Source organism: Loxodonta africana, chromosome 7, assembly GCF_030014295.1.
Source record: "Loxodonta africana isolate mLoxAfr1 chromosome 7, mLoxAfr1.hap2, whole genome shotgun sequence".
In the NCBI taxonomy this organism is placed as follows: Eukaryota; Metazoa; Chordata; class Mammalia; order Proboscidea; family Elephantidae; genus Loxodonta; species Loxodonta africana.
The window spans coordinates 73,322,151-73,336,276 of NC_087348.1; the positions used below are offsets into that span (position 1 = coordinate 73,322,151).

A 14,126-nucleotide genomic window follows, 5' to 3' on the forward strand; every position below is an offset into this window, starting at 1 on the left:
TACTTCCCACTCCCTGTCTGTTCTAGGAATTTGTGATGTAAATTAGTTTTCTGGCTTCCAAAATCTTGTTAACGTTTTAAATCTGTTGTTACATCCTTTCCCATTTCTTTGTTGTTTGTATTTTTATTGTAATTTTGGTAGATTTTCAGGAGGTCTTAGAAATAAACGCATTTGTTTCATTTGCCATGCTTAACCAGAAGTCATTAATAACTTTTCTTTTATGCTCTTCATCTTGGGATTTTTAAAAATTGTAATTGATGTGCAGTTGTATTTTCTTCAAACCTTGGAAGTTAGGAACGACTCCAAATGTTCATTTTCCCTTCGGAGTTTGCTTCTTGAAATTAACACATTTAAAGCCATATCTGCAGGGCTGTTCATGAGACTGATTTACCAAAATATTCAAAACTGAGAGGTTAGATCAGTTCCTCCTGTAATTTCGAGAACATGTTAAGATTATGAATGGGGTCTTTTTTGTAATTGCATATTGTTGGTGTCAAAGAAAACATGATTTTTCTACGTTCTGATGTCTGCCTACGTACTTTTATCAATTCAAACAGTGTGTAATCAATTTGCATTCTCTAGGCAGATAATCTTATTATCTTATATATTATAGAGGTTTTATTATACTGATGAGGACAGTGCAACACTGTGTAGTAGTAACATCTGAATGTAAATTTTTATTAAAACCAATATAGGTGACCCATTTAAATTAAGCTTCATTTTAAGCACGTTGTTTTGAATAGACCCTTTTAAGCACACTTCATCAAAAGCTGCCCTTTAAAATTAAGCACACATATTTGATATCCATTACGGTATAATAACAAAACATTTGAGAGTTTCTCAAGATCTTAAATCAGCTCCTCTTCCAAAGTCTTAATGCCCACTGTGTTTTTTCTGAGCTTTTGACGAATGTCAATCTGAAATATAGAACACACTTCTGACACTGCCGTTGCCTGGCTAGACATGAAGTTCAGCCTGCTAAAGTTTACATTAAACTGTGATTTCACAAATCTGTTCCTTTTTGGTCAGAATACAGTTCATAATAACAGTTCTTTGTTATTAGTTCTTTTCCTCTTTAGAAATCTATCAGCAAAACAAAATAATCTTGGGGTCACCTAACCTTTCAAAAGGTATTCGAGGGTAATTAAGCATTTTTGCACTCAACTTGTTCATAGTCTACAAAACCAGTTGTCTTTCCCTTAGAAAATAATGAGGTGTGCCTTGAAAGATTTATGTAATACTATATTTATCTCAGGATTATTTATAAAAAAAAAAATTGTAGATACTTTAAATAACCAACAATAGGGCGTTGGTTAAGTTATTTGATGTATATTTATATGATGGTATAATATTCAGTCATTAAATATGATTTCCTTAAAAATATGTTCTTCTGAAAATGCATGTGTTTTAGTAAGTAGGGGAAAACAGGATTCATAACTGTATATACAGTATGCCCCATTATATATAAAAATACACATACACCCCCATTCAGAGATAAATGATTATAAGGAAAGTATTGTATGTTACAAAGTACAGTTCTTTTTCATTTTATTTTTTCTACCATGCATTTCTATTAAAAAATAATATCTGTAAGATGATTTATAAAGATAATTCTGCAGTGAAGGGGTTCAGAGACTTAGATTTGAGTTGTGCCTCAGTAACATGCACAAGCTGTATAACCTCAACATCTTATAGCCTTGGTTTCATTGTGAATGAGTCTTATAAGATACAGTTATATATAAAGTATTTTACAGATGTGAGGGATTATTAGATTTTTACTGTGTTTGCTGATGAGTAGCCTATTTGTAAATGATCTACTTCATACATTTGGGTCATGAAATAAACAAGCAAATAAATAAAGTTAGTGTCTGTAATACATTAATGTGTAAATTCTAGCAATGTCTAACAAATCTAACCTTGTGACCTTGAAGTATTATTTGTTTCCAGGTTATGCCAAGGTCTTAAAGGAAACTGGAGCTGAACAAAGACTGATAACATCCTGAAAAGGAATCCCCCTAGTCAGTGGGAAATAATTAGGGAGTAGTCAAAAACATAAGTGGTGTGTATATTTACAATCATGTATATATTAGAACAATTATTATTTTACAGCTTGTGTGGCATGTTCATTGAACGTCACGCCAAATAGATGTTGTTTTCTCAGCAACTTGAAAAAGGGAGGGCAAAATGTAGGCCAAATCAGTTATAACAGTCAATTCTGAACATTTTAGGTTTTGCACCTGTGGTAGCATTTTTTTTTTCCTGTTTGCCAATAAAGACAACAGGGTGAGTAAAATCTTGATCTTATCCTGTTTTTTCACTGCTTATCATTTTGCTTACTGTCTTTTAGTGACTATTCTGTATCCAGCTGTCTAAACATCCTCTCACATTCCTGTCAGAAATGTGATTTTGTGCTCAGGTTCAAGAATTGTAGTGTTCACTCCCTCATCATTTATTACTTCCTCAACACACTTTGAGTAAAGCTTTGAAATGGCCGAACCAGTTAGCATTGTTAAATTTCAGATTCAAATCTTATGAGAAGTTCTCCTCATTAAATAGTGGGATCATCTTGTGTTACCCCCAGATCTCTATTTCTTAATCCTATGAATTTTTTTTATGAATAGATACTTAAAAAAAAAAAATTATCATTTTTTTTTTTTTTAAAGATACATAAGATACAATGAATTTGATAAATAGACATTTAGCTGCAGATTAGGCCCATTTCTTTTCATCTTTTGAAAAAAATATTTTTGTATACTCAATTGTGTGAGCTGTTAAATTGTTTATTTTCGGAATATTTGTATAATGATGTATTTCATTTTAAGAATGTAGAATTCAAATTTTACTATTGAGTATGAGCCTAATGATATTTTAAAATTTATAGTATGAAAGAATTCCTTTTTATAGCATTTATTTATGTGTGAAGCAGGGGATCCCATGTGTAACCAGTGTATAATTGACTCTCCAACAGCCTAGAAAAAATGTCAAGCTAGGCCTACCAAAAATTACCATTACTCTTTCAGTTATGGCCACGTTTAAACTTAGTTTTGAAAAATTACTTATGGTACCTGCAAAATGTTCTTTGGGATTTCCCAAAAGCTTTATTGTTAATACTTTATTACAGAATTACTGTTACAATGTAAACTAAGGAAAATGAGACCATTGAAGTAACTTACTTAGAAGTAACAGTCTTACTATCTAAATTCTCATAATCTCCTTCTTGATGCTGTGTGTCTGTAACTTTCCGTTGGAAGAAGGAATTTTATTATAGACTCCAAGAGAAAAAAAGGACACTTATTTTTCTGTATAAAGATTGCACTATAAAACACGATGCATTGAGCTGTAAATTTATGGGTGTGATGAAGTTCTTGAGAAATGTTTAGAGTGACTGTCATCCAAGGGACCTTCGTCAATATTTCACCTTTCGGGGATTATTCAAATTAGTCACAGTAATGCTATAGACATTTATGGCTATTCTATATTTTTCTCTTATTATGTGTATGTGAAAAACATTTGAAAAAAGTAGGCACATTAGAAACTGCTTTTTCTAGTTTTAAGCAGCAAAGTATCTGATGGCTCATTTCATTAACACATCTATCTGCTTATAAAAGGTTACTTCTTATTTATGGACTCTGCTGTATGACAAAACCAAAATCTGTTAGCCGTCGAGTTGATTCCAACTCATAGCAACCCTATTAGACTGAGTAGAATTGTCCAGTAGGATTTCCAAGGAGCAGCTGGTATATTTGAGCTGCTGACATTTGGTTGGAAACCCTGGTGGCATAGTGGTTAAGTGCTACAGCTGCTAACCAAAGGATTGGCAGTTCGAATCCGCCAGGCGCTCCTTGGAAACTCTGTGCGGCAGTTCTCTTCTGTCCTATAGGGTCACTGTGGGGTCGCTATGAGTCAGAATCAACTCAAGGGCACTAGGTTTGGTTTTGGTTTTGGACGTTTGGTTAGCAGCCAGGCTTTTAACCACTGTATCACCAAGGCTCTGCTCTATGACAGGTAACTTCCATTTGAGAAGTCAGTATATTTGATAGAATTGGAACTAATATAAAGAGATTTAGTTTAATCCTTACTGAAAACCTGCAGTTTAGTTTAAAATTTTGTGAAAACATAATAGTCATCGTCCTGTGGTGTGTAGCTTTTACCAAGCTTAATAATCAGCTTATACATGAGTGATAGACCTCTGTGAGAAAAGGGGATTGTCGTCGTCGTTCCGTGCCGTAGAGTCAGTTCTGACTCACAGTGGCTCTATAGGACAAAGAAGAACTGCACCATAGGGTTTCCTAGGCTGTAATCTTTACAAGAACAGATCACCAGCTCATTTCTCCCAGAGAACCACTGATGAGTTCAAACTGCCAACCTTTCAGGTAGTAACCCAGTGTTTAACCATTGTACCACCAGGGCTCCTTATGAGAAGGGGATTATTTGGTATTCTCAGGATTGATTCCCTTTATATCAGAAGTGCAATTTGTTGAACTGGCGATACTGGCTCTATTATTATAACTTTAACTCAGACACCTCTTTCCTGATTTTAAAACTCATTTTAGAAAATGATATACCAGGGTGGCGCAAGTGGTTTGCAATCTGCTGCTAACCTAAAGGTTGGTGGTTTGAACTCACCCAGCAGTTTTGTGGAAGAAAGGCCTGGCAAACTATTTCACAATGATAAAGAACAATGATGACTCTTTGAAGGATCTCGTAACATGGATGAATCTGGAGGCCATTGTGCTGAGTTAAATAAGTCAATCACAAAAGGAAAGATATGTTATGAGACCACTACTGTAAAAACTCCTGAAAAGGTTTACATACAAAAAGAAATAATCTTTGATGGTTATGAGGGAGGGGAGGGGTAAGGATGGAAAAACACTTAATAGATAAGTGAAAACTTTGGTGAAGGGTAAGACCGTACACAATACTGGGGAAGCCAGCACAGCCTGTACAAGGCAAGGCCATGGTAGCTCCATAGACACATCTGAACTCCCTGAGGGACCGAATTGCTGGGCTGAGGGATGTGGGGACCATGGTCTTGGGGAACATCTAGCTCAATTGGCGTAACATAGTTTATAAAGAATATGTTCTACATTCTACTTTTGTGAGTAGCGTCTGGGGTCTTAAAAGGCTGTGAGTGGCCATCTAGGATACTCTACTGGTTTCACCCTTTCGGGAGCAAGGAAGAAAACTAAAGATACAAGGAAAAGGTTAATCCAAAGGACTAATGGACCACATCTACCACGGCCTCCACCAGACTGAGTCCAGTACAGCTGGACAGTGGCTGGCTACCACCACTGACTGCTGTGACAGGGATCACAATAGAGGGTTCTGGACAGAGCTGGAGAAAAATATAGAACAAAATTCTAACTCAAAAAGAAAGACCAGACTTGGTGGCCTGACAGAGACCAGAGAAACTCTGAGAATATGGCCTCGGGACACCCTTTCAGCTCAGTAATGAGGTCACTCCTGAGGGTCACCCTTCAGCCAAAGACTGAACAGACCCATAGAACAAAACAAGACTAAAGGGGTCCACCAGCCTTGGGGCAGGGACTGGAAGGCAAGAGGGAACAGGAAAGCTGGTAATCAGGAACCCAGGGTTGAGGAGGGAGTGTGCTGACATGTCATGGGGTTGTTAACCAGTGTCATAGAACAATGTGTGCACTGTCTGATGAGAAACTAGTTTTTTTCTGTAAACCTTCATCTAAAGTACAATTAAAAAAAAAAAGGAAAAAAATAGAACCCCCCCCCACAAAAAAAAAAAGATGACAGCAAAGAAAACCCTATGTAGCAGTGCTACTCTGTAACACATGGGGTTGCCTTGATCAGAATTGACTCAACAGCATTTTTTTTTTTTTTTTGATACCTAGCCTAATTCAGGAAAGAAATTTGTTAAAAGAGAGTAAGTGTATTTTGAGAGATACATTTAAGTGTTGTAACCTGATAAAACTCCTTGATACTACCAAAGATTATACCTTTTGTTATCCAAGTAGCTTAAGCCAAGACTGGTTATATGTTAATATTCATTCTCATGAGAATAGCAGTTCTTTCTTACACTTTTGAGTCTCAGTACCCTTTATACTCATACAAATTTTTGAGGCCCTCAAAGCGTTTTATGTGGTTTTATCTATTGATTTACATATTAGAAATTAAACTAAAATTTCAAAAATATTTATTTAAAATAACAGTGAACAGGCTACCTTAAATAACATATTTTTATAAAAAATAACTATTTTCCAAAATAAAAAACAAAGAAAAGATTGGTATTGTTTTACATTTTTATAAAAATACTGTTGATATTTGCCTTAATAGAAGGTGGCTGGATTCTCATATCTGCTTCAGCATTCAGTCTCTTGAAATACGTTGTTTTGGTTGAAGCATATGAAGAAAATCAGGTCTCACAAATATGTTGTTGGAACAGGAAAGAGTATTTTAAAAGCCTTTTCAGGTGATCGTGGAAACTACACCAACACTTGACAAATACTTGTTCTTAAAGGTTAGTTGCAATGTGGAATCTGTAACCGTGTCAGTGAACTTTTCATACTCTGTTACATTGAAATCTATTGTTTTACTTTGCACTTTGAATGGATCTTTTATCTATGCATAATTTCAATTATCGTTCATTGGCCATTTGGCAACTATAGGTTCAATGATTTATGCAGACCTAAATAAATGTCGGCATATTTTATTATGTAATATTAAAAAAAAATCACATTAGTTAACATTACCATATTGCTCATCAGAAAATCATGAAATATTGCAAAGCCATCAGGCTCATAGTGGTGCTTGAAAGCTCAAATTTTATCATTGGTAACAAATACTCTCAGATCTTTATCTCGAAATGATACTTATTTTGAAAAATGCCTGCCAGATACATAAGTCTGTATATTTTGTTTGTCAGTTATTCTTCGAAGTAAAAAATGATGTTCTTTGAAAAAAAGCAAATAGTTCAGCTCACAGTTTAAACAATTGCACAAGTGTCTTCCTCAAGGCAACCATCATATTTCCACATGCAATAAAAGTGCTTTATATGTCGTTACTATTTTGAAACACAGATTATTTAAACAAGATTCTGTACTTGAGGGTCAAGTTAATGTTTATTGCTTCATCAAGAGCCTTCTTAAGTGAAACTGACTTAAAATAATTGAGCTGCGAACGCACAGCTTTGGAGAGCACAGCTACTGCTGGCTGGGACCTGCTGCTCTGATTCCCTTCAAGACACCAGCAGCTTTACCCACCATAGCCATCAATGTAAATCAGTGTAAACGTTCACAAAATGAAAACGTCAGCTAATGTCTGAGTATTCTGCGCAGTCCTGGAGGGGGCTGGGGGAGCTCATGGTGGTCACAAATATGCCTAAGTCATGATGCCGTGAAACTTAGTATATAAAATGGATTGTTAAAACAGAAATGTACACCTGAAGAGAAAGAAATACAAGTCAGCTTTTCCGTATCAGATTAGTAGATTAGATAAGAAGTTCCAAGGAAGTATGTAGGAGGAAGAGATTATTATTATTTTGTTCACTTATTGTAGTAAAAATATGTAACAGTTGTTTTGGAGCACAGGAGGGGAACTACCTGTTTCTTTGGTTTGGAGGGGATAGAGAAACCAGTGAGTTTGAGAGTGGCTTCATAGGATAAATGAGCACTTAAGTGATCAATAAATATTTGTTGAATAAATTACTATTTTAAAACAAAAATCTAGTACAAATGTTTTCATTTACCAAATAAGGTGTCTAAATTTTTCATGTTATTTCTTCATGTATTTCTTATGATGTCTTAAGGAAATGCATCTGGAAGAATTTGTCAAGTTTGTAGAGAAGCTGTGAACGTAACTAACATCCAGATCTTTTCTGATGTCTCTCTAGGCTGACATAAGGGGGAAATGAGGCAATGAAAGAAGGGACAGGTTTTCGAAAAGGTTGATATGGAAGGGAAAAGCAAGTGTAAAAGAGATGGTGATAGATACCTCAGCTGGATTGAAAGGGTTAGTAATCATAATAGCTAACATTTGCAGACAACTATGTGCCAAGGGCTGTTTTGAGCACTTTGCATGTATTAGCATATATAAGCTTCCCTGATAAGCTGTCCCTACTATCAGATAGGTACTAATATTCTCCTTTTTATAGCTGAGGAAACAGAGGCACTAGGAGCTAAATAAATTACTTAGGATTACAGTTATTAAGCAGGGTAAACCACAACCAAACCAAACCCAGTGCCGTCGAGTCGATTCCGACTCATAGCGACACTATAGGACAGAGTAGAACTTCCCCATAGAGTTTCCAAGGAGCGCCTGGTGCATTCGAACTGTTGACCTCTCGATTAGCAGTCGTAGCACTTAACCACTACACCACCAGGGTTTCCATTAAGCAGGGTAGCAGAAGGTAATTTGGCATAGAGGGCTGCTATATTGGTGAGCGCGTTTCTATTTCTGTTCTATTTCTCTGCGCAATACTGCGAATCAGGGTATCTTTTTTATTGCACTGATGAAGATTCTTAGATTCATAAGGAATATTTTAAACAATTCTGTTTTCCATCAGGTGATAGATAACCTTGCATTTTATCTTCAACCTATTTCATATCATGATTTGTTCTCCTTGTGAGAGGAGAAGTCCTTCGTTTTGGTGCTATGTTCCTTTGTATGACAACCTAAGTCTCAGAATGAGTGGCATCTGTGGAGAATCTCAACTGTCCTCATAAACCGTATATGCACATCATTGAAAGTGCTTGGCTTCAGGAATTTCTACGTGAATTTTTTTTTTTTTAATGTTGACTGAAGTAGTGTACCACATCAACTGGAATTTTTTTTTAATGGAATATTTAACATTTTTCAGAGATAAATGAATAATAAATTTTGATTATACTTCCAATACATGATAATTTTTTTTTGTTTTTTTCCTATTCCACTTAGTTTTGTCAGCCTGGCGGGTGGCAGCTGTCCAGAGAGAGGAAGCAGCCAACGTTCTTTGTGGTAGTCCTGACAGATATTGACTCGGATCGTCATTACTGCTCATGCCTAACCTTCTATGAGGCAGAGATCAATCTCCAGGTACAACTACTTTTCTAGCCTAAGTACAGTTAAAGGGACAACATTTAGGAATCTTTTTGTTTTTAATGCTGTATTTGTTTTTTGTTAGAACTGCAGGTTTGAGTTTTATGGACTACTTTACAAAGTGTGAAATATTATAATGTTGGAAAGGAGGGCCACCAGGTGAGGTTACTGTCCAGGCTTAATTGTCCCATTTTAAAATATTTATCATAATCTGAGTATTTATTTGATTTGAGTTTATTAAGAAAATTGGTTTCCTCTTGTTGTAAATGTATGATTTTTCCCTGCCCTTTCCCCACGGGATCTTTCACAGCATAGAGCATTTAATCAGAATGTATATAAATCACTGTCATAATGCTTCACTGTATTGTTTATAACCCAAATAAATATTAACTCATTATTATTAGTGGTAGTATTATTAACATGATCAGAACAAAATTCATAGATTAGAAATATAGAAATTAAAAACACTTGCTCTTTCAGAGCGATATTGGTTGGGATTTTTAGTCTCAGACAATTGGATCTGCTTCATCTAATTTAAACAGGAAAGGATTTGTGAACAAGTTACTGAATTTCAGGGCAGGAGTGGGGAGGGAACCAATTTTGGAAACTAGGAACAACTCAGCTTGGGGCTGTACTAGTAGAAACCTCGCTTTGTCTACCTTCTACCCCTTGACACTTATGGTGCTGGATTCCAAACAGTATAGCCTTGCCCGTAGTTGCCTTAGAAAACTCTGATCTCCCATGTGAGGCCACTGTTTCAAACTGCTGAGTTCTGGTGTTAAATCTTACAATGGTTGTTTTCTTGGTGAAAGTCAGGTTACATGCAGAACCTACCCCGCTACAAGGTGGTTAGAAAGATGTGGTGGGGTTTTTTTTTGGTTTTTGCTTTCTCGACTCTGTAGTACAAGAAGGGGTTGGGAGGATGCTGAGTAAGCTGATCTGCAGTGTCTCTGCTACATGCTGATGAATGGGTCTCACCACTGGGGAAAAGAATTGGCTGGCTTTCTGAAATGGCCTCATAAAAGAGCATTTACTTTTGTTTTATTTATTTATTTGTTTGTTTTTTATTGAACTCCGAGATTGGAATTTTCTGGATACAGAAATCTGATTTTGTCAACATAAGAGGAGACAAATCACCTTTCATGATGTAAATTCACATTATCCAACTTCATTAGGGTGATGTGTTAAAACTAGCAAGCTAACTTATTAATCATAATGATATGTAAAAAGGTTACATAGATCAAAATATGCATTATCAGAACATTTTATTTTTTATTGTCTGATCTTGTGTGGGAAGCCGTGTAAAAATAGTAAGGATCTTGTCATGGAATCAAACTAAGGAATATTTGATGTCAAATGTTTAATGACTATCAGACCAACATGGCCTATTGCTTCTGTTTGAAGTTAGAGATTATATTGTCAATTGAAACAGAAAACTAGAAGTCTCTGACTATAGTTTTCTTTGCTTTGGGCAGTGCTTGGGTAGAATTGCCAACAAATGGCTTGCCAAATCCTCATTTTGATCAATTCAGTCTAAATAAGTTAAAGATCATTTTCCAGCCTGAGAGTCACTCTGTCTCATTTAGGTGGCCTTTCATTACGTGTTGATCTTCAGAGTTTTAAGTTAATGCTGGGTAATGTAGTATTTTCTCTAATTTCCATATTTCTGGGAGTACCTCTTCATAACTCCCAAGAATTGTTTGATGAAACTAACTGTGACTGTCTAGGTTCTCCCCACCTCTACTTCACTTCCCACCCACCCCCGAAATAAAACTGATAGAAAGATAATGCATTAAGATAGGATAAAACCGAATCTGTTGGCATGGATTCGATTCCTACTTATAGTGACCCTATAGGACAGAGTAGAACTGTCTCATAGGGTTACCAAGGAGTGCCTGATGGATTCGAACTGCAGACCTTTTTGTTAGCAGCCAAACTCTTAACCACTACGCCACCAGGGTTTCCACAACAGTATAGCCAAAAAAAAAAAACCAAACCAAACCCGCTGCTGTTGAGTCAATTCCGACTCACAGCAACCCTACAGGGCAGAGTAGAACTGCCCCATAGAGTTTCCAGGGAGTGCCTGGGGGATTCGAACTGCTGACCTTTTGGTTAGCAGCCATAGCACTTAACTACTATGCCACCTATGCATAAAGAGATTCTAGGAATTCTTGGGTATTTTTTCAAACTTTTTATTTGGAAATAATTTCAAACTTACAGAAAAATTATGATAATAGTACAAAGAACATGCATATATACTTTACCCATGTTGCTTTCCCAGACATTTTTCCCCATTTGCTTTATTTATTACAACTTACTTTTTGAACCATTTAAAGGAAAGTTGTATTCATTATCTCCCTTTATCCTAAAGTCTTCATTGTGTATTTCCCACCTTCTGTTACATAAACAGTAGTTATCAACCTCAAAAAATTTAACGTTTATATGATACTTTTATGTAATCTGTCATCCATATTGCACTTTTGTCAGTTGACCTAAGAATGTCCTTTATAGTCTGCCCTCCCCCCGCCCCGCCCCCCAGTACAGAATCCAGTCTAGGATCATGTATTGCATTTAATTTTCATTTCTCTTTTTTCTCCTTCATCTCACCCTTTCTTTGTCTTTTATGACATTGACATTTTAAATAATGGAGTCCTTCCTTTGAATAGGATGTTTTTTATTTAGTTCCAAAGGTGTCCTTCTAGGGCATGCATGTGGGAGTACTAATGTTCATCTGCTTTTTACTGATGATGTGACTTTTGGTAACCTCGTCAGGTTTCTCCACTCTATAGTTCACTCTGTAGTTGTTACCTGTCCCCCCCCACCCCAGCCGCCCTGCCTTAGCTCTTTTTTACTTTCTGTTATCACAAGAAGATCCAGACTCATCTTGTACCTTCCCTGCCTCAGCCTTGAAATCAGCTTTTTCTCCAAGGAAACTTGGCTCCTTTGAGTTGGTAAAATATTTAGAAGCCAAGACCTGGGTTTCTGTATATTTTGAATCAATGTTTAGAAATGAGATTTTTCTTTTTAGCTCAGATATTTATCCCCATTTCCTGTTTTAAATAGACAAAAATTATAATTTATTTAGCTTTTACAATAAACTTACAATAGTTTACAGTGCTTCATATGATTTTTTTTTCAAGGTTCTGAAAATGGAAGTAGGTTGTAAGAATTCTGGCTCTCATGTAATTGCAGTTAGGTGCTAGATACTGGTCAAAATTGGTAAAGCAGATTTTCTGTGTTGGAAACAGAAAGCTATTAATGTCCAGGTGCTTGGTCCTAAAGAGGGCACTAACAATGAAGTAGAATTTGGAAAAAATAAACAAATAAATAAAACCCAGTAGTTTTTTTTTTCTAGGTCATCAGTAAGGTGGTTCACATTTGTGGCATAAACTGTTTCACTATGTGCTTTTTTAAAAAATGTGTTTTTCTTTTATTTTTGGATCATGTCATCAGTTCAAAAATAGATATTTTAACTCTCATTTGGGGTGAATTACTTCATACCAAACATACTATGACACATTATTTGGAAGCCTGAAGAAGAAGAACCTAGGGACACACACCATCCAAAGTATAATTGTGCAACTTTAAAAATATTGGCTTTGTTATCTTCCCAAGATACAGTAACACTATCAGTAATCACAAGCAAAACTTTGGCTTTAAACTTTTGATACCATGTTTCCAGAATTATTCAACTAGGCAATGTGATCCTAGTTTTTTTTTTTTTTACGTAATCAGTAAAATACGATAGATATGATACTGCTTTTTATAGTCTATCTGAAAAAAAAAAAGACTTGAATTTTTCCTATAATTTTTTATTTTTAAAGTCTTTTTTATTGTATTTAGATGAAGGTTTACAAGCACAATATTTTTAAAGTCTTTTAATGTGCTTATAAACCTGTGTCTAAAACAATGATAATTGTGTAGTTCACTGTAGAGATACTTGGTATGCCAGGAAACAAAATTTCATCAAGGAAAGAGGAATAGAATGAGGATAATTTGGGAGGTAGGATGAACAATAAGGAGGGAGAATCATAGAAAGTATAAGATAATGCCTCTTCATCTCAGTATGCTTAAAATCTAGCTTGGGAGGCAGAACCAAATTTTAGTACAAAAAAAATGCCAAGGTACCATAAACCAAGTACCAATTCAATGAAATAATTAGTTATTGAAGACTGGACAGGTGGAATAAGTCTCAGAGAGGTTAAAGGACTCAGTAGACATTAAAAAAAAAAAAAAAAAGGAAAGAAAATCAGAGATTTAGAGTACAGGGAAAAGAAGGGGCAATCCAGAAAAAAAGCTTACAAATAGGGAAAAAGACTTTACTGCTTATGATGTTCCAGGCACTATACTGAAAGTTTTATACAGACTTTATTCACTTTACTTGATATACACGTAGTTTATTTTTATTCTCACAAGAACACAATTCAGTAGGTATTATCCTTCTCATTTACAGATGATGGTAAATGGCTTGTTCAGAGAAATACCAATATTAAGTCAAAGAATTTGGATCTGTCTCCAAAGACTAAAACATGCATTACAAGGTGGTAAAAATTACGTCAGTGTGTTACTGGTTTAAGAGTAAGAATAAGACAAATTTGGGAACAGAAGCAGACCCTAGTGTACCTGAACATGTAACCACTACTTGTATATTTCAGCAAATGTTATTAAATAGTTGTTGAGCAGCTTTGGAAAACAAAATAAGTTTAAATACTTGTAACATTATACAACAATTAACTCCAAATGATTAAGCAATTACAAGAAAAAAACTAATAAAAATGGATTTCTAAACTGATTTCTAGATGGAAAAACTTGGATCAGTGGAGAAAATCACATACAGAACATTTGATAAATTTAACTGAAGAGCAGTCTACTCATTTTTTCTTTGTTTCTTTTTACCCTTCTGGTCATCAAAGTTAACATTGTGCTTAATAAAGAAAATTTAGAATATATTGGGAGAAGAGAAAGAGAATAGAAAAAATAATAGCTTGACACATTTTCTCCTAATAATAAGGAATATTTTGCACTAAACTCTGTATAAATATAACTAATGGCCAAATACTAAATATGTGAATGTATATATG

At 35.3% G+C, this 14,126-nt stretch overlaps 1 protein-coding gene across 5 annotated transcripts in view; it reads left to right on the top strand.

The window, feature by feature from the left end:
• Window positions 1-14,126, top strand: part of SBF2 (SET binding factor 2) — a 518,200-nt gene that overhangs the window by 227,559 nt on the left and 276,515 nt on the right. For 4 of the 5 annotated variants that reach the window (XM_064288443.1, XM_064288439.1, XM_064288442.1 and 1 more), the window contains one exon: window positions 8,905-9,042. In XM_064288443.1, coding sequence (XP_064144513.1) covers window positions 8,905-9,042 — 138 coding nt within the window. Of the gene's footprint in view, window positions 1-7,861; window positions 7,981-8,904; window positions 9,043-14,126 lie in introns of all 5 variants that reach the window. The other variant, XM_064288440.1, reaches the window with a different exon arrangement.